This window comes from Salvelinus namaycush, chromosome 4 (assembly GCF_016432855.1).
Source record: "Salvelinus namaycush isolate Seneca chromosome 4, SaNama_1.0, whole genome shotgun sequence".
NCBI lineage: Eukaryota > Metazoa > Chordata > Actinopteri > Salmoniformes > Salmonidae > Salvelinus > Salvelinus namaycush.
In genome coordinates, this window is record NC_052310.1 from 56,112,350 (window position 1) to 56,139,628 (window position 27,279).

Here is a 27,279-nt window from a genome sequence, read left to right on the forward strand (position 1 = left end):
CGCTAACAGCCCGTTGGCTGGTCTGTGGGATGTCACTCAGAGGAGAAGGGTGACCATTCTCCAGGGACATCAGCAGGGCCTTATCGATAGACTCACTGCACTGAGGCTGCTGGAGGCCCAGGCTTGCACCGGGGGCATCTGTGACCCTGCTTCTGGGGAGAAAGCCACAGTCACCGAGGCTCTGTGTAGAGGTCTCCTAGACGAGACGTTTGCCCGCCAGCTCCAACAGTGTGAGCAAGCCTACTATGGCATCATCCATCCCCAGACAGCAAAGACCTTGAGTGTAGCTCAGGCCATTCAGGAGAACCTGTTCCCCAAAGACGTGGGCCTTCGATGCCTGGAATTCCAGCTCCTGACTGGAGGACTGATTAACCCAGAGACTCATGATAGAATCTCACTGGATGAGGCTGTTCAGAGTTTCCTGGTTGACAAAGCCACTGCCTCATTCCTGAAAGATGAGAAGTCTTACCCCAAAAGCCTCACCTGCCCAAAGACGAAGAGGAAAATCTCATTCATGGATGCCCTGGAAAAGGGTGTCTATGACGGCCACACCGGGCTCAGACTACTGGAGACGACAAAGGTTCTTAGTGTTGGGGCTAAGTCGTCTTTCCAATATTTATGGACCTATCGTCACATTTGAGTGAACAGTATTTGGTTCTCCATGGCTTGTAAATAGGGAAAACAGAATATTTGATTGACACAGCAAAGAATGACTCAATCAAGTTCTTGGACTGAAATGTTCTACACTTAAAATAAGAAATAATTAATTACGTGTGAATTTTATTTGACTTGGAATTATATGAATGTTAATTAAATTATGAATATGGAGTTCATTAAATCAGGGATGAATTATGCTTTTAGCATGATGTGTAAAGTCAATGATAAACAATTACAGTTTTTTTATCGCCAACTGTCATAACATGTAAACATCATGATCCACATGGCAATAAACTTCATAAATCAAACACTGATTTGTATGTTGTGAGCTTAAACTGTTCATTGTCCAAATAGAGGTCAGAAATATGGCTGGGGGTCTCCTTAGAGGTTTATCTGTTGTTGAATGTCTGCATAACCCCATTTCCTGATTTAAAAACTCTGATCCTAACCGCCTTTTTGAAATTCTTTCCTCAAATCCTAGAGATCTGTTGATGAGGAGAAGAAAGAGCATGGTGATAAAGTTAGCAAGCTGTTAGGTTGGATGTCCAGTGTGAAACCTGGCCAGAGCAAAGATGGTAAAGCCAGCACAGAGGCCTCTAGTAAGCCCCAGGTAAATACTGTGTGCAAACATGCATTGACTGTTACTTTACGCTTTAATTTCCTGTATATTTGTTATATGCATATTGTCATTGTATACAGTATATCATTATGCCCACAATTATGTGTGTATAACCTGTCATGCAAAAATAGCATTTTATATCCCGATGGTCGTGCTCAATTTCAAGAATATGCAATAAATTCAAAAAGTCGCACAACCTTTCACTGTTACTGTATGTGCATAGTTCTAATAAAGACAATGCTTTTGATACTCTCTAATTATTTCTTTACCCTATTACAAATATGTGATATAAGTTTGGGTCAATCCCTTACATCTGAATATGAGCAGAAAATGATTTTCCCCAAGTTTGAATCATTAGCCCATGGTCTCTGTCGTCCTCCTCAGGGCTTTTGTAATTATACCCATAACTCACGATATAAACAAAGATGACACAGTTACATAAGCATTCTAGTATTTCAATATAACTTGATTATAAATACCCCCTACTCCTGGAACATGTTATTCTCCTTAATATGCAAGGACTGAACATTTTGCACCATTAACACTTTTTATATGGATTAAAATGAAAAGCCATTTTTCTGCATACAATTATTAAATGGGCTTTACATTGAAAAGCATTACATTGTGGATGCACAGTTTCTCTTTGAAAATGATCTTATGATCAGGGTGAGTTTTTCATGAACATTTGACCTGCGAGGAAAAAGTCTGCGCCCCAGTCGGACTTGATTTGACCTGGTTTCTCCTGGTCAGGTTCACGTAGTCAGGAAAAACTCTAGGCACTAGTTATTTTAAGTGATTACTATATGATAAGAAAAACAAACCAAATAAATATTTTTGTGCAAATCAAATGAATGAAAATCAGGAACTGGATATCTGAGTTTAGAATATAGCACAAACCCAAACCTGACTTTTTGTGAAATGTCAGTGTATATTATTGTGACAAATATGATGCTACAAAGTGGCATATCGAGTGATCAGAATAAGCAGTAAGATGTATATACATGAATAAGGTATACCCATTGTTATTTCAGGTTTCAATGGAAGAAATTGTAACAAAGAAGGAGCAAATTGCAGAAGCACTGAGGACTCCCTAGCTCGCCTAGCAATGATCTCTGATTCAATTGTTATTTCAGGTTTCAATGGAAGAAATTGTAACAAAGAAGGAGCAAATTGCAGAAGCACTGAGGACTACACAGCTGATGCTAACTAAACACAGTGACAAGTGAGTTGAATTATCATAACATATATTAGTGAGGTTTTTAAGGCTGACTTTTGTTCATGTCTCTCTGCACCTTAAATTATTTAAATTATATTTTGTATGCCTTAAATTATTTAATGATATGATTATGATAATAGAACTAAAATGCCTCTGATGTCCTGAGTTGCAGAATGACTGAGGATGAGAAGCAGGAAGCCAAGGAGCAGCTGAAATCCCTCCACCAGGCCTACAGTGATCTCTCCCAGCAGTGTTCTGATCAGACGCCATCTACCGAGCAGGTTAGATACTGGACTTAATCTCTGAACCACTGGATGGGAGTTTACAGTGTGGTGTGAGAAATTATGCACAAGTGCCACCTACTGTTCAACTGCATGACTAACCCTTTTTCCCATAATGGACTCTGGCATGGTGTGATAGGTTTTCTCTTGTGCCACATTCATTGTCATCTTAAAAACACTATGTTGACTTGTAAGGGAATGTAGGTTTCTCAAGAGAAGGGAAAGTATATTTTTCTTCAAAACCCAGTGAAACTGAGTATGCTGTAAACATGCTTCTATTTCTAGGAGCATGAGTGTTTCATGTCACCCAGCCTCATTCTGACTTTTCACAGCCATCATTGAAACCAAGCTTTGGTGATCTCCTTTTAATTCTTACAGGTGGTCACCAACAACCAAATATAACAGCCTTGTTGTGTTGTGTCTAACTTGCTCTCTTGTTTTGCAAGATACTGAATATTCTGTTCCCAGATGCATGCCAGCCTTTAGTGTGTCTACTTCTTCTTGCTGTTGAATCACACTGACACAGCCTTGCACTTTTGCATATGAACTGTTAACATTCACATGCTTGCCTGAGGGGTGAGTAAATGTTTCACCTTGCTTTAGAATACAGTATAAATTATGACAATTTGTCAATAATAAATCAACTATATGATTTGTATCATAACATTTTGGATTTTACAATTTGTTGTTGAATATGTCTGCTCATGCTTAATTTATTTTTCCACAGGCGTTTCAGACCATTGAGGGGGTACTCGAAGTTGGAAGTGTAGAGGTCTACTCTGTGTTTAGCTCTGTTCAGAGCGGCCTGATCGACCATAACACTGGGCTCTGTCTCCTGGAGGCTCAGCTCATCACCTCTGGCCTCGTTCTGCCTCAGTTAAGGATGTGTCTGGAGCTGGACGATGCTTTCCATCACAACCTCATTGACGAGCCCACCTGGAAGCAGCTCAGAGAGCTCAACGAAGCCAACCAGTGTATCCTGAGCCCACTGTTCTCCTCAGAACCTCTCCCTGTGATAGCAGCGCTTAGAGAGGGGGCCATCTCTGAGCGCCTGGCCATGAAGGTTATAGAGATCCAGCTGGCTACAGGTGGGTTGAGGGTGTCCTACACGAGCGATGTACTGACCCTGGAGAGGGCCTTTCAGTTTGGCCTGATCCCTGCCCCTCTGTACGTCAAGCTCTTGGAGAGACAGGACACATGGAAGGACCTGATCAACCCCAGCACGGCAGAGAAGGTCTCGCTCACCCAGCTGGTGCAGAGGAGCGTGGCTGATGTGGAGACTGGACTGCGACTGCTGCCGGTGAAGAAAAGCCACAATGGAAACATGGAGTTGACATCTGGGAGGGAGATTAGTGTACTTAGTGCGGTTCATGAGGGCTTGATTGACAGACAGACCACGATGAGGCTGCTGGGGGCTCAGCTGTTTGCAGGTGGTATCGTCAACCCCAAAACAGGCCGTAAGCTCACCGTAGAGGAAGCACTGTCAGAAGGCTTGATTGATCAAGGCACTGCCACTGAGATACTGAGCCAGCAGGCCCAAAATGGAGGCATAGTGAACCCTCAGAATGGCAAAAGGCTATCGGTGGATGAGGCTGTTCAGTGTGATTTGATGAGCTCTAGCAGTGCACTCTTGGTGCTCGAGAAACAGAAGGGGTTCATGGGACTTTTATGGCCTCACTCTGGTGAAATCTTGACCGTGTCTACCTCTCTGCAGCATGAAATCATCACCAATCAGCTGTCATTCAAACTGCTCAGCAATAGACAGAAGATAGCTGCCCTTTACATAGCAGAAGACTCAGAGGTAGTGGATATTAACTCTGCTACTCAAAATGGTTTCATTGACACACATACAGCAGAGGTGTTGAAAACCATTGAAATACCAGATGTTTTTCCTGATGTTGACGACCTTAATGATAGATTTTCTAGCTGGCTGATGTTGAGGGAGCTTCAGATTGGAGGATCCCATCGCCCTACAGATGATATTGAGATTGATGATGAGAACATAAATGCCCCATCTCCCATCGAGGCAAAACAGTTATTTATCTCATACCTCATGATGAATAGTTACATGGATCCAAAATCCGGACAAAGGCTTTTAATATTCGATGGACAGTTGACTAAAATGGCTGAACTTTTAGTTAACATTTCAGTAGAGACATCTGAAAACCAGCTACAAAACACTGCACTTGGTAAGGCCGCTTTTGTGGATATTTCTTTGAAAGAAGATATTTCTTTGAAAGAAGATATTTCTGAAGATTCAGAGATCTCGTTTGAAAGCAATACTGAGGATTTGGGATATTTGCACATTAACGAGGAAACCGATGGAACAATGAAAGACCATCATGCATCCAGTTTCTTCAGGGAGGATAAGTCAAATTATAATCAATCTGACAATAAAGCCTTTTCTAATAATGTGTTTATGGTGCTAGCCCAAGATGGAACAGAGGAGTCTGCTTCAGCTATTGACTGTGTAAACAATACCACACAGCCGGATTTTGAAATAAGCATCTATCAAAATAACACAATACGTATAAATCCCATTGGAATTGATGTAGAAACCTCAGATAATCAACCAAAAGAGACTTTCAATGGAATTTCAGCCACACAAACCTCTCCCAAATCGTGCTCGGTAAATGTCATAGACATGAGTTTGCTCTCAGGTGCACAGGTTGGAAAAAGCATGCTAGCACAAGATTTCACAGAAGAGTTATCTGGCTCTGATAAGAATACCAGACAGCATGATTCTGATACAAGTGTTTTGGCTGATGGAATTTATCAAAAGAAGGCAAGCCCATCATCCGTTGAAATTGGTTTAGAAACCTCAGATATAGCTTTATATAATCAACCAAAAGGAGAATCAGCCTCACAAGCCATGTCGGAAAGCTCATCCCCTACTAAATCTTGCTTAGTGATTGGCAAAGACATGAGCTTGCTAGCACAACGTGTCACAGAGGAAGCATCTGTAGCTGTTCATTCTGAAATGAATTCTGGACAATATGATTCTAAAGCCAATGTTTTGTCTAATAGCATTTATCAAAAGAACAGACAGGGCACAAGCCCATTGTCATTTGAAATTGATGTAGAAACTTCAGAAATAGCTTCAGATCATCAACCAAAAGAGACTGTCAATGCAGTTTCAGCCACACAAACTATATTGGAAAACTCAGCTCCTCCTAGATTGTGCTTAGTGAATGACACAGACATGAGCCTGTCATCAGGTGTCAAGGATTCCAAAAGGACAGTGGCACAAGGCCTCACAGTGGAAGCATCTGTAGAGGTTAGTTCTACCAGTACAAGCCTAGCACTAATTGAAATGAATTTAGAAACCTCTGAAATAGCTTCAGATAATCAACCAAAAGAGACAGCCAATGGAGGATCACCCACACAAACCACTTTGGCAAGCTCAACTCCTAGATCCTGCTCAGGTGATTCTGAAGCAAGTGTTTTTAAGAAGAAGAAAAAGAAGAAGAAGAGGACAAACAACACAAGTCTAGTACCCTTTGACATTGATGTAGAAACCTCACATATATCTTCAGATACACCAACAGAGACTTTCAATGGAGGTTCAGCCACACAAACCATTTTGAAAAGCAGAACTCCTAGATCATGCTCTGTACATGACACAGATATTAGCTTGCCCTCGTGTGTACAGGACTCCAAAAGGGCACTAGTACAAGGTTTTACAGATAAATCGTTTAGCTCTGAAAATTATACCAGACAACCTGATTCTGAAAGAAGTGTTTTGTGTGATAGCATCTATCTAAAGAACACTAATAACACAAGCCCAGAACCATTGGTGTTTGATATAAAAACCTCCTCTTCAGTTAATCAACCAAAAGGGACTTTCACTTTCAATGAAGGGTCAGCCACCCAAGTCATTTTGGAAAGGTCAACCCACCAAAGATTGTGCTCGGTGAATGACACAGACACAAGTTTCCCCTCAGCTGCGCAGAATTCCAAAAGCGTGCCAGCAGAAAATGAATATTGTAGCTCTGACAATAATGTAGAACATTCCGAAAGGGAGATAGTACACAGTTTCACAGACAAATCATCCATATCTATTGACTCTGAAAAGAATACCAGGCAGCACACGTCTGAAATGTGTGTTTTGCCTGACAGAATCGATCAAAAAAACACAATGCGCACAAGCCCAACATCAATTAAAATTGATTCAGAAACAGATGTTGCTTCAGATAATCAACCTAAAGGGACTTTCAATGGAGGTTCAGCCACACAACCCATATTGAAAATCTCTACTTTGTGCTCAGTGAAAGACACAGGCCTGAACTTGCCACCGGGTGCACAAGATTCCCCACAACGTCCCACAAATACACCTGGCTGTGAGACAGACAAAAACACAAAATCTGAATCATCTCCATTGTCCACTTTATTGGCAGACACCCTTGACACATCCACAGAGTTTCCATGCACTGAGGAAGAAGCATGGGACAATGAAGATGAGAGAGGCTTTGCGATCCACCTTCTCAGAGCCCAACTAGAGGAGGGTGGTATTTTGGACATCATCTCTGGGAAACGCTATGACCTTGATGCAGCTCTTCATAAAGGCCTTGTGGATGAGGAGACTGTGTTAGAAGTGCTGTCATTGCAGCTCCACAAGGGAGAGGTTTTAGGGGATGAGAGAAGCACAGTGGCAACCCTGAAAGAAGCTGTGTCTAGAGGCTCCATATCCTCCCAGATAGCCCTGCAGATCATGGAACAGCAGAGCCTGTTGGGTGGTGTATATGACTCCAAGTCCGGATGCACTATTCGTGTAAATGAAGCACTGGATTCAGGGTTGATTGATGATGATTTGGCTGAAAAGATCCTTCACTCAGACCCAGTATACAACGCAATCATCGACCCTGATAGAAACTGCATGCACAGCATTTCTTATTCCCAGAGTCTGGGCCTCATAGACAACAACGAGGCCGAGAATATACGTCAACATCAAACAGACAAAAATGTGCCGGTTTTGGTTCTTGACGCCCCTGATGAGGATGTCAATGGGGAAGAAGGTAAAGAGAATAGAAATAGACATGCAGGGGAAGATGTGGATGCAGAAGGAAACAGAGAACAGAACTGCGACTCCCAGAAGTCCTTACTACCTTCGTTCACCATTAGTCATGGGCCTGTATGTAGACAGATCCTATCACCTATCCTGTCAGATCAGGTAACAGGGGAACGTGTCATCCATCAACCTGACACATCATCTTCATTAAGGGAAGATGGTTCCTCACAGGCCCCTACCAGTCCACTGTCAGACATGGTCCCTGGGTCTAGAAATTCCATCCACAATGACATGTTGTCAAACAGATCAAACTCTCTCAGTTTGAGCGATAGTGGAGATAGCGGAGCTCCTCAGGCCCAGGCTAAAGAGGTGAGACAGACAGAGGAAGATGGTAACAGTTCTCTGAGGAGAGGCACGAATCTGTCCTGTGAGGCAATCGGCTTCACTCCGGGGGATACCGTGCAGATAATGGGATACCGTGAGATAATGGGGAACCAGACTGTCAGTCCTGTTCAGAGTGACTCGGGCGTGTCCTGCTCATCACATAGTGATCTGTTGTCTGATGAAAGGAAAATGGAGAATGTGTTGAACGCAGTTCAGCCGCCAGCTAGCCAGCTAGTCAAGAAGTCAGGTCAGAGAATAGGTAGCTCATCACTGAGAGATTTGTCTAGCGATGTAACAAGCACAGTGTCCGCAGTCGTGGGTGTCAATGTGGATAAAATGGTAATAAACAGTGATGGACTTTTATCGTTTAGCACTGTGCCACCTCAGCAACCGCTAGTGAAGTCAGATGGGGATATTAGTGGAGATATCAAGCCTACATCCTCTCAGAATGGGTACAGTCAGAGTAAGCCAACAGGTCAAAAAAAGACTCCAGTGCAGTTGACTAACTCCTCTGATTTAGCTATTGTATCCAGTGTACTGATCATAGAAACACACTGTGACAATAATGACAGCTATGATATCGGTGATCAAGAGCAGTTAGAAACTGCTCCCACTAAAGTGATATCTAACAGAATTACCCCTGATCTGACACTGACTGATAAACATCTGTCAAATTCAAACGCTAATGTTAACGCTAAAGCTAATGGCAGGGTTGAATCAAGCAGGGGTGATGACAGCAAACCATCCTCAGGGAGACAAGAAGATTCATCTGATGGTAGTGTCTCACAGATTACTGATCAAGCTGATTCACCCACTGTGTCCAAGTCATCACAGACAGGACAGACAGGTACTGGCAAATGTAACTCAGTTGTGTCTGAGAAGTTGCCTGATACAAGTTCGTCATCAGCATCAGAAATGTTCCCAGGGTATCCATTAAAGGCAACAGAGCCAGGTATGAGATCAGTTGTTAAACAAGATGAATGTGGTGCAGTTGAGAATCATCCCCAGCCGATGGCTGCTATTGTTCAACCAGACTCTTCCTCCAATACCACCTCAACATCAGAAATTACCTTACAGCATCTGGTAAAGGGTAAAGAGCCTGGCCTGGGGTCAGATCTTACGCAGGATGGAAATAGGCTAAATCTATGCGTTGCTGATGAGAATCATCCCCATCTGATGACTGTTGATGTTCAACCAGACTTCATGACACCTGATAGTGTCCTACCACCTGCGTCGGCCATCTATAGTGCTCTAAGGTCCGGTTTAGGTGAGCTGGTGAGAATGAGAGTGGAGGGGGCAGATGTCGATGAATTACAAAAGGCTAAGACCCAAGCATTGGAGGGCATCATCAACCTGATACAGGACAATCCACTGTCCCATGGAAGAGGTTCTGGTGATTTTGGTAGTGAGACAGATGCAGCTCCTGGGCTTGTGAAAAGTAATAGTCCAGATCTCCTCAGGGATCTGTTGAAGCATGAGGCTCTCCGCTCAGGTAAAACTAGTCTGGATGGAGGGAAACCACCCCATGAAGAAACACCTCCATCTGATATGATCCAGATTAGGTTTCAGCAGGTTCTTCAAAGTGTATCCTCAAGCCAAGACCCTGCCATGCTCAGAGATGTGATTGGAGCCTTGAGGAGTATTCTGGGGGGTGCTCCTGATGAGGACAGGCCACGCAACCTGGAGATCATCCAGGTGGAGGACTCGTCCGATGAGGCTGAAGGTGCCGTGGCAGATCCCATGGAAGGTCTTGACCTATATCAATCTACTGAGGTTGAAACCATTTCAGACACAGGCAATGCTGGAGCAGTTCATCCTAAGGTCAGGGTAAGTTTTATGTTCGAAACTCATATAAATGCATATAAAATAACTACTACTCATGTATATGACATATGTATTTATTTGAAATTATTCATATATGTAATGTATTTTATGTATTTTCAGAAACAGTACTCCACCCAGGATTATCTGGAGTGTGTTGGTAGACTTCAGGATCATGCAGATGTTCTAGTGGAGATCAGGAACGACTTGTCATCCAAGCAGGGCTCTCTGAGTAACAACATGGAGGAGTTACACAGTCAGCTGGAGGAATCTCAGGTTTGTATCACATACACTTAAATGCACCATAGAAAGGATTGAATGCATTATAATAACAATGCATCCCTGAAAGAATGTGGCACCTTCGGTACTTTCTAGACACTTACATTTTTCTTTCTGTTTCTGAGTGTCCCCTCCTTGCATGAGCATCTGTCTCAACATTCACCCACTTCTGTTTCTAGTTGTTGGAAGCACATCTGTCTACACTGGATAGCTTTCTAACCAGAGATCTGGACATAGCCAAGCAGCTGTTAAAGTCTGCTAATGAACTCATTCCCACGCATATCCACCAAGATCTGGCTTCAGCCTTTCGAGAGTTGCAGCCAGCATTTGCAGACGTTTGCCAAATGTCTGCAGAAAGGAATTACGTTCTAACGCAGGCTATTGATAAAGGGAAGGTCAGTGTTTGTTTCTCATTGTTTTGATCTAGGAAATTATATTACTGAACTGCAGTAAATACAAAGTCTATGAAATTAATCCTCATTGTATGAACTGTGTTTTTCAGGCCAATTTGGAGTCAACATACCAGGAGCTCCTCAGTACCCTTAATCAACTATCAGGCTGTATTCATGACAACTCTGAGATGACCTACAACCTCGACATCATGAACACATATGACGTGGACACAGTGAAAGAAATGATCCAGAATAATGAGGTATCTTTTCATACCTTATTCTCCTTATGTTCCACATTCACCTACAGTAGTGTATTTCAAGTATATATGAATAAAATACACAGTATTTTAAGGTTAAATGAAAAGTTTGTGGTTTTTCCCTCGAATTAACCAATGACACAATATATTATGGTTTACATTTATACATCCAATGAGTTGTGTTGATTGGTTCAGCCCCCTTCCATGACCCCTGTCTGTGTTTCTAGGACATGGAGACTAATGTGTCAGGTACCCAGAGGCATCTGGAGGACACTGCGTTTGACATCCAGTACTTTATCTCAGAGCATGCCCAGTTCCTGAGCCCGGCCCAGAGCAGGCACCTCCTCAAGTCTCTCAGCGCCACCCAGAGGGCAATTAAGGATCAGATGGAGAGGGTGGCCAATCAGAGACGCACCCTTCAACTCCAGCTGGAGATCAGCGAGAATGAGAGTCAGCAGAAGGTTTGGACCCAAATGACTGGGCTTAGGGCCATTGCACCTTGGAAAGAGTTGATTTCAGTTTGTTGAGAAAACTATGAAAATGTATTGGTTGAAGTGAAGTGTGGCTGTGTGTATTTTATAGCTACATAAACAAATTATGGTCATGATATATATTTTAGAATATATATAAAATAATGTCACTAGAATTCATTGTCAGATTTATAATGATGTGTTTTGAATGTGTTTTAATGAGAAGTTAGTCTCTTGCATGTTTCTTTTAACACCAAAAAGACCATTGCTTGACCACTGCCAAACGCTAATCTTTCTCCTGGTCGTGTTCACGTTTCACAGGCTTCAACACACCTTTAAACTCTAAACTCCAGAGGACAAACTCCAAAGGCATCTTCAGTGTGGGAACGTTTTTCTCAACCAACCTCAGCACTAACACACTTGTGAACAAATGTCCTATTGCTCTCTACTAAACCCGTCCTCTTTCTTTACCATGTCAGAATGCTGGCCTGTTGAGTGGCTAGCATGTTTACAGCATACTCAGACCATTGTCATCAGGGGTTGACTATCTACAAACGTCCAGTATGATTAATGCGTACTATGTAGTGTATGCTGTTGGGAGGAGTGTAACATTGTAACATTGCTCTCTGGTGTGTGCAGTGCTTGGTGGAGAAACAGAAGGAGTTCTCAGACAAGTTGCAGGAGCTCTGTGACAACCTGACCAATACAGAGAACTGTCTGATAGGCCAGCAGCAGCAGGCCAAGAGTGTAGAGAGTGTGGAAGACCTGCAGCAGGTCCAGAAAGAGCATCAGGTACAGTACAGTAGCTTGTTGACGAAATGTTGGTTATCTAATAAATGAATTGCACCTGAACTATAGAATGTATGGCTACATTATTTTATTTTAAGTATGATGTCATTGCTACACATTTATCCTAACACAATTATGCACATTGTGTTACACATGTATTGCTATTATACTGAATCTTGTTTGATGGGTTCACTAATTTATCACCTAACATTTCTGTTATCATGCTTTCTGTGCCTGTGTCTGCATCTGTGTCTCTGTGTGTTAAATATTAAATGTCCAGGCCTTGCAGAAAGATATCCTGACCAACGGCAGTGCCTTGAATGAGGTCATCAGCAGCACCAAGAAGTTCCTGGATGAGAACCGGTCTAAGCTGACCCCAGATCAGATCGCTGCCATCGAGAGCAAGCTGGAGGACGCCAAGAGCAAGGTCAAACTCATCAACCAACGGGCCGAGGAGTCAAGGAAAGACGTGGAGAAGTCTGTGACTACTGCTATCAAACAGGAGACTGAGAAGGTTGGAAAACATATTACATTTTACATGCATCAACATTATCCATATACCATAACTCGGTGCAAATCTGAATCATGACAGTTAAACTTTCTATTGTAGGTAGTTTACAGGAAAACATAGATCCGCTTAAAGACACATACAATTATTTATGTAATTCAGCTTGATGATTGCTTACTTATTAAAATAAAATATAAATTTACAAAATGTATAGTTATCTATTTAATCATATAATTTAGCCAACATCATATAACTCGCTATATTCTACCTGTTTAGGAAGCTGTTGTTGAGCAGCTTGAGGAGAGCAAGAACAAGATCGAGGGTCTGCTGGACTGGATCAACAACATAGGGAATGAGAAAGGGATGGGGGTCGATCAGACAGACCATATGGGCAAACAGAACGGGAACATGCCTTTGCCATCGGAGACCTCAGCCAAGAACATTCTGGGAGAGGATGATGACCCCAATGGAAACAATGGAAACGCTCTCCAGACTACAGATAACGACACTGGCAGACAGGCTACAGAGAAGACCCCAGAACTGGACCTGGACAAGCAGTATGATAGGGTCAAGGTAAATTAACCTATTCTCTCTGGTGGTGCTTGATTCATAGTGGCAAGACTCAGGTCCCTTTTTCTAATAGCTGCATTGACCTTTTCCTTATTCTTTTATTTGATATATATATATATATATATATATATATATATATATATATATATATATATATATATATATATATATATGTTTTTGTATGTATGTATGTATGTATGTATGTATGTATGTATGTATGTATGTATGTGTATATATATATGTGTATGTATGTATGTGTATATATATGTGTATGTATGTATGTGTATATATACAGTGGGGAGAACAAGTATTTGAATCACTGCCGATTTTGCAGGTTTTCCCACTTACAAAGCATGTAGAGGTCTGTAATTTTTATCATAGGTACACTTCAACTGTGAGAGACGGAATCTAAAACAAAAATCCAGAAAATCACATTGTATGATTTTTAAGTAATTAATTTGCATTTTATTGCATGACATAAGTATTTGATCACCTACCAACCAGTAAGAATTCCGGCTCTCACAGACCTGTTAGTTTTTCTTTAAGAAGCCCTCCTGTTCTCCACTCATTACCTGTATTAACTGCACCTGTTTGAACTCGTTACCTGTATAAAAGACACCTGTCCACACACTCAATCAAACAGACTCCAACCTCTCCACAATGGCCAAGACCAGAGAGCTGTGTAAGGACATCAGGGATAAAATTGTAGACCTGCACAGGGCTGGGATGGGCTACAGGACAATAGGCAAGCAGCTTGGTGAGAAGGCAACAACTGTTGGCGCAATTATTAGAAAATGGAAGAAGTTCAAGATGACGGTCAATCACCCTCGGTCTGGGGCTCCATGCAAGATCTCACCTCGTGGGGCATCAATGATCATGAGGAAGGTGAGGGATCAGCCCAGAACTACACGGCAGGACCTGGTCAATGACCTGAAGAGAGCTGATGACCACAGTCTCAAAGAAAACCATTAGTAACACACTACGCCGTCATGGATTAAAATCCTGTAGCGCACGCAAGGTCCCCCTGCTCAAGCCAGCGCATGTCCAGGCCCGTCTGAAGTTTGCCAATGACCATCTGGATGATCCAGAGGAAGAATGGGAGAAGGTCATGTGGTCTGATGAGACAAAAATAGAGCTTTTTGGTCTAAACTCCACTCGCCGTGTTTGGAGGAAGAAGAAGGATGAGTACAACCCCAAGAACACCATCCCAACCGTGAAGCATGGAGGTGGAAACATAATTCTTTGGGGATGCTTTTCTGCAAAGGGGACAGGACGACTGCACCGTATTGAGGGGAGGATAGATGTATCGCGAGATCTTGGCCAACAACCTCCTTCCCTCAGTAAGAGCATTGAAGATGGGTCGTGGCTGGGTCTTCCAGCATGACAATGACCCGAAACACACAGCCAGGGAAACTAAGGAGTGGCTCCGTAAGAAGCATCTCAAGGTCCTGGAGTGGCCTAGCCAGTCTCCAGACCTGAACCCAATAGAAAATCTTTGGAGGGAGCTGAAAGTCCGTATTGCCCAGCGACAGCCTCGAAACCTGAAGGATCTGGAGACGGTCTGTATGGAGGAGTGGGCCAAAATCCCTGCTGCAGTGTGTGCAAACCTGTTCAAGAACTACAGGAAACGTATGATCTCTGTAATTGCAAACAAAGGTTTCTGTACCAAATATTAAGTTCTGCTTTTCTGATGTATCAAATACTTATGTCATGCAATAAAATGCAAATTAATTACTTAAAAATCATACAATGTGATTTTCTGGATTTTTGTTTTAGATTCCGTCAGTTGAAGTGTGCCTATGATAAAAATTACAGACCTCTACATGCTTTGTAAGTAGGAAAACCTGCAAAATCGGCAGTGTATCAAATACTTGTTCTCCCCACTGTATATATATATATATATATATATATATATATATATAAACATAGTCATGGGAAGCACAAATAAAACATCACATATCACCCAGAAAAACAGTTACATTCCTCAACAAATAAGTCCCCAGTCAATACTTCAAATTGCCTGAATGACACCAGAAAATCATTTTGGGCTCCTAAGGGGCGCAGCGGTGTAAGGCACTGCATCTCAGTGTTAGAGGCGTCACTACAGTTACCCTGGTTTGAATCCAGGCTGTATCACAACCGGCCATAATTGGGAGGCCCATAGGGCAGCGCACAATTGGCCAGCATCGTCCGGGTTTGGCCGGTGTAGGCCATAATTTTAAATAAGAATTTGTTGCCTAGTTAAATAAAAAATACAAATACATATAAAAAATGTATTTTGAAATCCGTTCCAGCAATAGAGTCCATTAAAACTAAAAGCAGATTTACCTAGCTCGGTGGAGACCCTAGGAACCTCAAGAGTTAACCAATACTTAAATGCAATATTTTCACTTTATTTATTTTTTAAATTTCATATCTTGTCCTGTGTGTTAAATGTCAGTGTTGTAGGTTTTTCATGTGGCAATTTTCCATACTATGTCAATTTGACAATAAAGCTTTTGGAATTTGAATGGACTCTCTCCTCTTCCAGGCTCGTCACCAGGAGATCCTGTCCCAGCAGCAGGACATGATCATGGCCACCCAGTCAGCCCAGGCTCTGCTGGACCACCAGGCCCATGCCCTGTCCTCCACGGAGAAAGACAAGCTGCAGATGGACATCCAGGAGTTGAAGGGTCGGTACAACGCTTCCCTTACCCAGGCAGAACAGCAGATGAAGCAGGTGGTCCAAGTCCAGGAGGAGCTGAAGAAGTTCCAAGGAGACTGTGAGGAGTTTGAGGGCTGGCTGCAGCAGGCCGAGGGGGAGGTGGGGGAGCTGGGAGCCCCCGCTGGAGCTCTGAACATCCTCACAGAGAAGCTCCAGAGACAGAAGAGCTTCTCTGAGGACGTCATCTCCCACAAGGGGGACCTGCGGTTCATCACCATCTCAGGGCAGAAGGTGCTGGACGTGGCGAAAGCCTGTGGACGCATGGACCCTGAGGGGAAAGATGCCCAGCTGGAGGTGGATACCACTGGAACCTGCGCTGCTGTAAAGGATAAGCTGGACTCGGTTGCTAGCCGTTACAAAGCCCTGCACTCTCAGGTAAACTTTATATACCAGTACCACAAGACTGATTTAGCCCGCTGGACTAAAGCCTAGTCTCGAAGTCTTCAGCAAGGTTACTGATCACATTCATGTTGTTCACTGAACCACCTTGGTAACACCAGGGGGCCTACCTATTTAAATCAGTACGGTGAACACTGAATGAGACACACATCTCAGGCTGATTGAATGTTCTTTTTTTATGGATGTAATATCCTACTCTCACCACATGGTGGAAGCATTTCTGTTTAATCAAAATGAAAGCAAATGAGTCATTGTTCTGTATCACAACACTGGTTCACTCTCATACTGAGAGGCAAAGGTTGACTTTGTGTAACTGTTGATCTTAAAAACAATTCAGATGAAATGCTATTTTATTATATATTGCTGTCCAGCTTTTCTATAGGTTGAGATACAGAAAAGAGTAGGCAGTAATACTGCATGCATTCCAAGTTAGTAACTACCACAGCGATCAACATCAAAACTAATTTCTTTCAGTGCAATGAGCTCGGCAACAACCTCAAAGATGTGGTGGACAAGTACAAGAAGTACGAGGACTCAACCGCTGGTCTCCTGAAGTGGCTCAACAACTCAGTGGAGGAAGCCAGAAGGCAACAGTCTGAGGCCATTGCTGCCGACCCTCAAACCCTACAGAAACAGCTGGAGGACACCAAGGTATGACAAAAAAAATAAAATCTCACCAAATCAGTATGTGTTTTATCCAGACAAAGCACATTACCACAGTGTAACAGACTCTGGGCAAGTGGAGGAATAGCTGTTTACAGAACAGCCTTTTTTCAGAGTTTACTCACTGACGGCTCTGAGAACTGAATGGGTTTAGAGGTCATTACACTGCTTCAAACTTCCCTCTCCATATACAGTGTTTCCACTCACTTTAAAACAACACTGCTATTTATAGGTCCAAATTCAAACCTCAAAGCTGTCCCCAAGACATGAATATCCTAACCATTCGTACATTTTCTTGCTTATGCCTTTGAGGCGGGGGGGGGAGGTTACGATTGGAGTTGGACTGGACAGAGGTGTAGAGAATGCCTAGTATCCTTTAATAGATGATGTCCCTGCAGTACTCTCTGAGTCAAGCTGGCTTGCAACTGAAAGTATGTAGTGTAGAGAGAGAGAGAGAGAGTGGGAGTAAAGTCATGTTCCATTACATCTCTCTATGGAGTTGCATTGCAGTGGCTCAGAGATATAGAAGATTAGAGGTGCCAAAAACTCAAGAATATAGTTTATGTCAGGGAAATGCTACGTTTTCCGCTGAGTGCAACCAGTCAGGTATATGTAAAGTTACAGTAGTGGAGCTCTAGTATTTGAGTGTTTGAATAACACTATTTGTTTTTAGATGCTTTTACAAAATATTTGTCTCCAGCTTTAAACCTGTATAATTACAGCATTGTAATAAAGATATAGCTGGAGTTTATTGATATATCTATATGGAGCAGTGTGGTTTGTCTGTTAGACATGTTGACTGTCTAATCTTCTGTCTGCCTGTGTTTGTCATGGTCAGGCTCTGCAAAATCAGACCACTGGTCGTCAGACTGCTGTGGAGACACTCCGCAAAACATCTGACTCTCTGGTCACTGCTGAGGGGGACCTGTTGACCAATCAGGACGAGATCCAGGAGACAGTAGGTGAGTAATCAGTCTTAAGTATAGATTCTCATCCAATGCTATTTCTAAAAATAATGAAATACTTGACAATATAGTGCCACTGCCAATGTGTGGTTACTATTATAGTGATTCATGACTGTTGGAGTGAAATAGAAGTAGGGGAGAGTGTGGTAAGTTGAGCCATCCCTTGTTTCTAGGAAACGATACACAAATGTAATAATTTGACCAAATATTTAGGAAGAGTTCCTCATATCATAGAGTCTGTGAAGGAAGAAACCACATGGGGAACGTGGTAAGCAAGTTAGGTCCCAATTTTTTTTTTCTTCACCATGTCAAATTAATGTATTGTTCTAGAGGTTTCATGATGCTTGTATCTTAACCAAAGTACATTTTGAGATTGTTCTATACATCAGTTGGGGTCTCTATAAGCTTCAATATGAGGTCCTAAACCTAGCATGAAAGTTCATCCTTGTAGCTATGTGGGCTAATACATTTTTTTGCCTTGGGGTAAGTTGTGCCAATGGCCACGGGGTAAGTTGAGCCACAGTTTGAGCAAATGTAAGTGTTTTCTTCCCAGGCGTAATGCCAGGCATTATCGCGGGGATATGAGGTAACACCAGGTCCTGGTATATGTTAAAAGTGTTTTAAAAAGTACATAGTGTTTGTAAGTTGTTAAGCCAGTGTTCAAACATGCTTAAAATGATTAAAAGACAAAACAGTTATTGTGATTGTGTTGAATTGGGTTTGGGAAATTAAGATTGGAGAAGGTTTTTGAAGGTAGTGGTAATATTTCATTCAGTACAGAAATTTGTAGGTGGCTCAACTTACCCTGTCCAGCGGCTCAACATACCCCATATCCGGGGTAAGTGGTGCCAAGAGACCAATTATTTTGGACAACCTATGTTTCCAAAACTGTAATGTTTACATGAATTCTGATTATTTTAATAAGAGATACACAACATCCTGAAATATAAGTAGATGTCTTTGTTAGAAAGAATACTATATTTCCCTTGACGGAGTGATGCTGAATGTAAAATGTTTTACCCTGTCCCTAATGATATTGCGCTTGGCCGACTCAAAAGTATTTTTTGTATGTGCTGTATATTTATGATACAGTAATCTTTTCCATATGTTTGACCTTAGCAGAAAGGTCGAACAGAGAGAACAGTGAAAACCCTGACTTGATTTGCTCATAATTTCCAAGTGGTATGAACTTTTACCAGTGCTAAGCATTGACCCTAAAACCATAGCATTGTGTCTTTGCTTTCAGATGATATTGTGGAAAGGTATGACAACCTGTCCAAGTCAGTGAGTGATCGTAATGAGAAGCTTCAGATCACCTTGACCCGCTCCCTGAGTGTCCAGGATGGCCTGGATGAGATGATGAGATGGATGGAGGGAGTAGAGAAGAGTGTGAAGGAGAAAGGACAAGTCCCTCTGGATTCAGCAGCCATTGGAGATGTGCTGAGCAAAGGGGCAGTATGTACTGTAAACATTAACTTTGTGTAACTGTTTTTACCAGTCAAATAGTCATTTCACCATATATTCACCTTACTGTAACTGGTTATTTTGGCTCAACAGTTAATTTGGAATTTGTCTCTGCATGATCTTCTACAGATGATGAAACCTAAGCTATAAAAACATTGAAAAACGTTAAAATGTCTCTAAAATATATATTTGTCATCCATTGTTTTTCTTCAAGGCTCTGGAGCAGGATATTTCCAGTCGCCAGAGTAGCATCTCGGCCATGAAGGCCAAGGTGAAGAAATTTGTGGAGACAGCTGACCCCTCCGCCGCGGCTCTGCTGCAGTCCAAAATGGATGCCCTGTCACAGCGCTTCTCTGACACCTGTGACAAGCACAAGCAGAAAATGGAGCAGCTGGAGCAGTTGAAGGACAAGGTGGAGGAGTTCGAGAAGACCTCGGACAAGGTGCAGCAGTTTGTGCTCAAGCGCTCACAGGCCCTCTCCGAAACAGACGGGCCAGGGAAAAATGTCAACGAGCTCTCGCAGCTCATGCAGGTAGCTAGTCATCAAATATGTTAATTTAATGCTCATTTTCAACCACACATTGCTCAATAGTGATCTTCCAATTGTTCTAACTGTTCTAATGTTTCTGTAGGACACTAACACTGAGTTGGCTGAACATGCCAAGGATGTGGAAATACTGCAAAAGCTGTCAAAGGAGCTGTCCAATATGGGTCCAGAGGGAAGCATGGCCCAGATTCAGGGAAAGATTGACAACCTCTCCAACAACTTCAATACCTTCAAAGACACTGTGAAAGAGAAGTACGTGAAGATGACGGTTGCAGAGCTACCTGCTGATCCTCATGTATAATCTACTTGTGGGGATACTTGTTCTCATTTGACACAGATGAAACATAATTATTTTATTTTGCCAGTTGACAGTCATGTTTTGGCATATTTGATATGTCTCTGTGATGTGATGTGACTGTGGTTGTCTTCTCCCCTTTACAACACAGAGAGGAGGAGGTGTCTTCCTGCCAGGACCAGCTGGGAGACTTCAGGGATGCAGCCGGAGCTCTCAGGACGTGGCTGGAGGAGACAACAGAGAAAGTCCCTGTGGTTCAGCCAACCAGCAGTGAACAGAGTCTATTGAATGACCTGCAGAGAGTCAATGTGAGTGAGCAGACAGACTGGTCTGGTACTAGATAGGCCCCCTGACTTATTTGCATTATGGAAATGGAATGTTCTACCTCTGTTCTTAGTGCAAAGAAGGACAACTGCATAGCTATGTTACAAAGGTGCAGGTGAATGTGGAGCTTGTTCTTCAAATGGCCTTATGTTACATTTTTTAATTTGAGTAATTTAGCAGACGCTCTTATCCAGAGCAACGTACAGGAGTAATTATGATTAAGTGCCTTGCTCAAGGGTACATTGGCTTATTTTTCACCTAGTTGGCTCGGGGATTTGAACCAGCAATCTCTCGGTTACTGGCCCAATGCTCTCACATTTTTTTTTCAATTTTATTTATTTATAAAGCCATTTTTACATCAGCAGATATCACAAAATGCTATACAGTAACCCAGCCTAAAACCCCAAACAGCAAGCAATGCAGATGTAGAAACACAGTGGCTAGGAAAAACTAGAGAGGAACCAGGCTCTGAGGGGTGGCCAGTCATCTTCTGGCTGTGCCGGGTGGAGATTAGAAGAGTATATGGCCATTAAGGCCAAATTGTTCTTCAAGATGTTCAAACGTTCATAGATGACCAGCAGGGTCAAATAATAATCACAGTGGTTGTAGAGGGTGCAACAGGTCAGTACCTCAGGAGTAAATGTCAGTTGGCTTTTCATAGCCGAGCATTCAGAGGTCGAGACAGCAGGTGCGGTAGTGAGAGAGAAGAGTCGAAAACAGCAGGTCCGGGACAAGGTAGCACGTCCGGTGAACAGGTCAGGGTTCCATAGCCGCAGGCAGAACAGTTGAAACTGGAGCAGCAGCACGACCAGGTGTACTGGGGACAGCCAGGAGTCATCAGGCCAGGTAGTCCAGAGGCATGGTCCAGGTCCTCCGGGAGGGGAGAGAGAGGAATTAGAGGGAGCATACTTAAATTCACACAGGACACCAGATAAGACGGGGGGGTCGGGGGACACTGTGGCCTCATCCGATGATACCCCCGGACAGGGCCAACCAGGCAGGATATAACCCCACCAACTTTGCCAAAGCACAGCCCCCACACCACAAGAGGGATATCAACAGACCACCAACTTACTACCCTGAGACAAGGCTGAGTATAGCCCACGAAGATCTCCTCCACCGCCGAACATCTAGGCTACCTGCCGCCCATGTTTTCATGTCATATTACCCACGTCACAGGTTTGGCACTAAATGTGTTTTTGTAATAGAGTAAGAGGAGTGCGGTGCGATATATCACTATTTTGTCCTCCCTGATTTCACAGTAGTTTCCATGCCAAAGTAATAAAAGGATGGGAAGTGTTTTACATAGGACTCGTCAGGGAGTCAAACACTAAATAACCGTGACTCCCTGCCAGAAAAAAACTTCCAATCAGAGATGAACTGGTACAGTGTGTCACAGAAAAAAGATAAAAGACAAGAGAGTAACGAACCATAAGTAAATAGGTCAAACATCAAAGATTAAAACACAAATCCCTCCACACTTAATAAAACATTTGCATATTGAATAATTTGTTTGTACCATGCGAAAAATCACAGTTTAAAATGAAATGAATCATGACTTGACATCGGAAACGGTTTCCTTTGAGGAGATTTTAGTCTCGATGCTGCATTGCTCCAAATATATTTCGCTTGGTCCTGCTTCTTACAATTAACAGTCAAGACAGAGTCATTCAGTGTTCTCTCAATGTAGCCATGCAAATTGCAGCCCTATTCGGGACAGTGTTGTGTAAACTATGTTATTGGTTTGATTGATCTCTTTTCAGGCTCTAATGGAGGAATGGACAACCAAAGGCTCTGCTGTCCAAGATATAAATAGCAAAGGATCTGCGCTATGTAGCTTCATAAGTGTTCTCACATCTCCAGCCAAGACCAAGATGTCACACACGTCAGGTACTGTATGCTTTCAGAAGGTTTGATTATCTCAAAGCAGTTTGTTAGAGATATTTTTAAGCAAGTGGTTGTGTTCGGGAATGAGAAAACAATGAAACGGGAGATACCCGTTATCTGTTGCAACACGTTACGCTGTACTGTACAGAACATGACCCTGATCTCAATGTAACCACAGTGATCATACAATGATCTTTTTCATGTATGACAACCCAATAGAGTTTAGTTTGCTTTTGACATTTGTACTTAACAAATAAGCATGATCTTATGTATTTTTTTTGTTTTGCGATCAGCTGTTGCTAACGGTGGTGGCCCCGGAAACCATGCCTACCTAACCAATAAAGGTACTTTTTCTTTACAATGTGTCATGTATCTACACAGTGTTCCAGACCTGTACATTATCATAACAACTTATCATTTAATGGCTTGTTAGGTAGAAATTGTCTGTTTTAGGCCTCATCTTGTACTTATCCTTGATTCTCTCTACTGGAAATGTCCCATTCTTTTTACATTCCAATGTATTAAGAACATGATTTCAATCTATTTTCAATATACCTTCAATAGCATGAAAACCCATTTCAAAGCAGCTGTGTTTAGACCACACTGCAAAACAATATCACAGAATAAATTCACAAACTCAATTTTGATGTGACCATTTCCAGTAGTGCTGTAACTGCTTACAGCAGTGCCTTGTCCAAGTCATTGTTGTTATAAAAGGTAAACTGGCTGGTGTCTAACACTCTAACCTCTAACCTCTAACCACCCACAGAGGTGATGGTGGTACAGCAGAACATGTCATATATCAACAAGGGCCACGAGAGCCTGGGAGAACTACTGAAGGAGCGGGCTGCAGAGCTCTCTGGCCTGGTGCAGCAGGTGGCAGAGGCCCAGAAAGAGACAGATGCCATGATAACATGGCTGAAGGACATGAAGAAGACAACAGCATCCTGGAACTCTGCGTCCACAGAGAAAGACGCCATGAAAACACAACTGGAGCAACAGAAGGTAGATTCAGCCAAGGCCTGGTCTGCATAGACTGTTTCTACATTGTAATAGTTGTTGTCCCTATGGCTTATTATAGTAGTGGTTTAGTACATCCAGTGGTATCATATGAAATATCTCACATTATTATTGGTATGCAAAATGCTCTGTGGGAAGCCAATGTTTTAGGCCAGGTGCCTCTTGTCTCTACTCTGTGCATGAAGAGCCAATGAATCAAATATATGATGGTTTTAGTCAAGCACTATATCTCTATTTTTCTCAGGCCTTTGAGGAGGACATGAAACAAAAGCGTGAGCAGCTCCAGAAGCTGAGAGAGAAGCTCCTCCACTTGATTGAGAAACACCCAGACTCTCCTGAAGCAGCCAAATGGAAGCAGATGCTGGCACAGATAGGTATGCAGTATGCAGCATCCCATCTGTCTGTCTCCAAATGTTTTAATATCTACTGCATCAATGCAGAGAGCTTTACCCAGGGTCAGTCCAGTCCAGTCAACCGCTCCCCCTTTTCCATGACAGAATACCTGGCCTCCCCCACACCTACAGACTTGGCAGACTCATACAGCTAAGACCTAATCAGTAGGGGCTGTGAAAAGTTCAAGGTGCCAGGGTGTTTTGTGCTGACCGATGTTTGTTCCTCAGATGCTGCCTGGGCGGATGTAAGCGGGTCGGTGGAGGACAGGAAGCAGCACCTGGAGGAGTCCAACAGGAACCTGGACGTGTTCCAGACCACGGAGCCACAGCTCCGCCAGTGGCTCTCAGAGAAGGAAATGATGCTCAGTGTCCTGGGGCCCCTCTCCATGGACCCCAACATGCTCAACACACAGAGGCAGCAAGTCCAGGTACTTCAGTATGGGACATATTAGTTAGTGTTGAAATTATTACCACCATGTACAGTTCAATGTCAATGTCACCTACTTCACACATAATCTAATGTTAAAGACAGTCATTGTTTTGTCTGCAGGCCAAATGTTGAGGCTTGCCAGAATTAATCAAAATCGAGATGATTAAGATTGAAAAGGTTGAACCATTTTGCACATTATGTGCATTATTAAACACCAGCATTGCTATTTATTAAGGTCATATTGACTTGTCCCTCCTAGATCCTCCTGAACGAGTTTGACAGCCGTAAGCCACAGTATGACCAGCTTAATGAGGCTGCTGCTGCTATCCTGAGCACATCAGGCAAGCAGGACCCCTCCTCTGGTGGGAAGGTGGTGAAGGACCAACTGGCCGCCGTGACCCAGAAATGGCAGGGCCTGACTGGGCAGCTGAGACAGCGAGCCGGCCTCATCGACCAGGCCGTGGGGAAGACGGGCCAGTTCCAGGATCTGCTGAGGAGCCTGAGCCAGAGCGCCGCCTCACTGGAGACCCGGCTCAACAGCCAGCAGGCCCTTAGCAGTCAGCCTGACATGGTGAAGAAGCAGCTGGAGGAGGCTAACACCATCTCTGGCCAGCTGAGGGAGGAGAGGAAGAGACTGAAAGAGGCTGAGACCCTCTGCTCGGAGCTCTCTGCCCTGGTCACAGAGGACTACCTGAAAACAGACCTAGCCAGGCAGCTGGAGGTGGTCACCAAGCCCTTCAAACAGTTGGAGGATAAAGCAGGTTTGGCTTTGATTTAATTTGCTTTCATTTTTTTTATATTATATGTTTTTTTCTCTTTAATGAGAAGCTTCAGGCTGTACTGTGGTTTAATGTCTGAAACTTTGACAACCATTGAAGGAGTTTCATGATGAGGTAGACATTGTCATTCTGAATAATAAATGTATGCTTTGTTCCTCTGCATCTAAATTACATTAATGTACATGCTCTTTTTTAGTGAAGCGGATCCAGCAGCTGAACTCGGCCTTCGCAAGCTCCCAGCAGTTCCACCAGACCTCCAAAGACTTCCAGGGGTGGATGAATGAGACGCTCCAGGAGCAGTCTAAATCCCAGGCAGTCTCAGCCCAGGTGGAGACCCTTCAGCAAAGCCTGAAAGAGCACAGTGCCCTGCAGAAGGCCCTCAGTGAACATGAGGAACCATACAGCACCATCATCAGGGGGGGGGAGACCCTCCTCCAGAACACAGATGGGGCAGAGAAGGTGTCGCTGCAGGGCCAGCTGGCCACATTGCGTTCCAACTGGGACGACATGAAGAAGAGCTCATCCGAGCGCCAGGATAAGCTCCAGGGAGCGCTGCAGAGGGCCCAGAAGTACCACGAGCATGCTGAGAAGCTCCAGTCCTGGGTCCAGGAGAGTGAGGTCAGGGAGGGTAGCGTCAGGCTCTGCGTGGACCCAGCGGAGGTGGAGAGCTCAATCTCCCAGCTGAAGGCCATCCAGAAGGACGTGGACAAACACAGAGGCCTGGTGGCGCAGCTGAACACTGCAGCCGAAAGCCTCCTGGAGGTGGCCAATGCAGACACAGAGGCCGTCAGGGAGGAGAAGGCGGCCATTGGGCAGAGCGTGGACCGGGTCACAGAGAGGGTCCAGAACAAGAGGGAGTCTCTGGACAAGATCTCACAGAGGCTGAAGGAGTTCAACGACACCCACAAAGAAGCCAAGGGCCAGCTGGAAGGGGCTAAGAAGCAGCTTGTCGCCTACTCATCACTGGGGGTCCAGGCCTACAGCGACAAGAACCTGACCAGCATGAAGGCCCAGCAGAAGAGCCTGGATGGGGTCAACACACAACTGGAGCACCTGAAGAGTCTTGCCCAGGGCCTAGTGGCCGACGTCCCCGAAGCTGACGGGGTGACAGACCTCCTCCTTCAGGCCAACAGCCTGGAGAAAGAGTACGGCTCCCTCAGCAAGGATGTAGGGAAGACTTGCTCCACCTTGGAGGGCAAGCTGCAGGGCATCGGGCAGTTCCAGACCAACATCCGCGAGATGTTCACCCGCTTCGCAGACTTAGATGATGAGCTTGACAGCATGGCTCCTGTGGGCCGCGAACTGGCCACTCTGAATGAGCAGCAGGGCGGCATCAAGGGCTTTGTGGAGAAACTGCAGGAGCTGATGGCAGACACAGCTCAAGGAGAGGACAGATGTAAGAAGATGCTGAAAACTGAGGCCTCCCCAGACCTTCTGGGGCTGAAGAGAGACCTGGATGTTCTGAGTAAGCAGTGTGGCAAGCTGATGGACAGAGCCAAAGGGAGAGAGGAAGAGGTGGGGAGTACACTCACCCGTCTGAATGAGCTTTACTCCAAGCTACAGCAGTTCACTAACAAACTGGGCGGAGCCGAGGTCAAGGAGGAGGGTCAAGGGTCAGTTGGCATGGAGACAGATGTCATCAACCAACAGTTGGAAGCTTTCAAGGTAAGATTACATTTTGTTAACATTTTACAGTAAAGTAAATGTAATGCAAAGGCTGATACTGTATTATCAAACTTGGTTGCCACCACTAATGGTGATTAATTGTGGTTTTGATGATGGAAAAAATGCCCATGAACTTTCCATGGCATGCCTTACGCATTGGCTACATTATGGTATCATATTATTTCAGCTCATGCTTTACTATTGTACTCTAGCGCTCTCACTTTCACCAGCCACATCACTCAACTGGATGACATAACCCTGCCAGAAAGATATCATCCTTACATACAGTACTACCCTAAAATAACCATTTGTAAGACGTATAACACCTGGAGTAACATAGGATCTTGAGTGTCTGTTTGAGCTACACCTACACCAAAATATTATTTTCATTTACTGAACTCGCTACAACAAAACATTCCATTACTGGGTAATTTGGTTGCAACAGTTTAAAAACATACAACAAGTACAAGTACAATATGAAATAAAAGTACTTT

At 43.6% G+C, this 27,279-nt stretch overlaps 1 protein-coding gene across 1 annotated transcript in view; it reads left to right on the forward strand.

The window, feature by feature from the left end:
- Positions 1–27,279, forward strand: part of LOC120045929 (dystonin-like) — a 195,751-nt gene that overhangs the window by 109,385 nt on the left and 59,087 nt on the right. Inside the window, exons 34-58 of the mRNA XM_038990855.1 lie at positions 1,139–1,267; positions 2,410–2,498; positions 2,665–2,773; positions 3,501–4,455; positions 7,171–8,412; positions 9,364–9,992; positions 10,110–10,262; positions 10,768–10,917; positions 11,142–11,375; positions 12,024–12,176; positions 12,454–12,687; positions 12,958–13,254; positions 15,782–16,330; positions 16,829–17,005; positions 17,856–17,979; positions 19,229–19,437; positions 19,661–19,978; positions 20,079–20,245; positions 20,440–20,596; positions 22,376–22,502; positions 23,269–23,504; positions 23,764–23,893; positions 24,140–24,339; positions 24,601–25,102; positions 25,317–26,785. Coding sequence (XP_038846783.1) covers positions 1,139–1,267; positions 2,410–2,498; positions 2,665–2,773; positions 3,501–4,455; positions 7,171–8,412; positions 9,364–9,992; positions 10,110–10,262; positions 10,768–10,917; positions 11,142–11,375; positions 12,024–12,176; positions 12,454–12,687; positions 12,958–13,254; positions 15,782–16,330; positions 16,829–17,005; positions 17,856–17,979; positions 19,229–19,437; positions 19,661–19,978; positions 20,079–20,245; positions 20,440–20,596; positions 22,376–22,502; positions 23,269–23,504; positions 23,764–23,893; positions 24,140–24,339; positions 24,601–25,102; positions 25,317–26,785 — 8,739 coding nt within the window. The remainder of the gene's footprint in view (positions 1–1,138; positions 1,268–2,409; positions 2,499–2,664; positions 2,774–3,500; positions 4,456–7,170; positions 8,413–9,363; positions 9,993–10,109; positions 10,263–10,767; positions 10,918–11,141; positions 11,376–12,023; positions 12,177–12,453; positions 12,688–12,957; positions 13,255–15,781; positions 16,331–16,828; positions 17,006–17,855; positions 17,980–19,228; positions 19,438–19,660; positions 19,979–20,078; positions 20,246–20,439; positions 20,597–22,375; positions 22,503–23,268; positions 23,505–23,763; positions 23,894–24,139; positions 24,340–24,600; positions 25,103–25,316; positions 26,786–27,279) is intronic.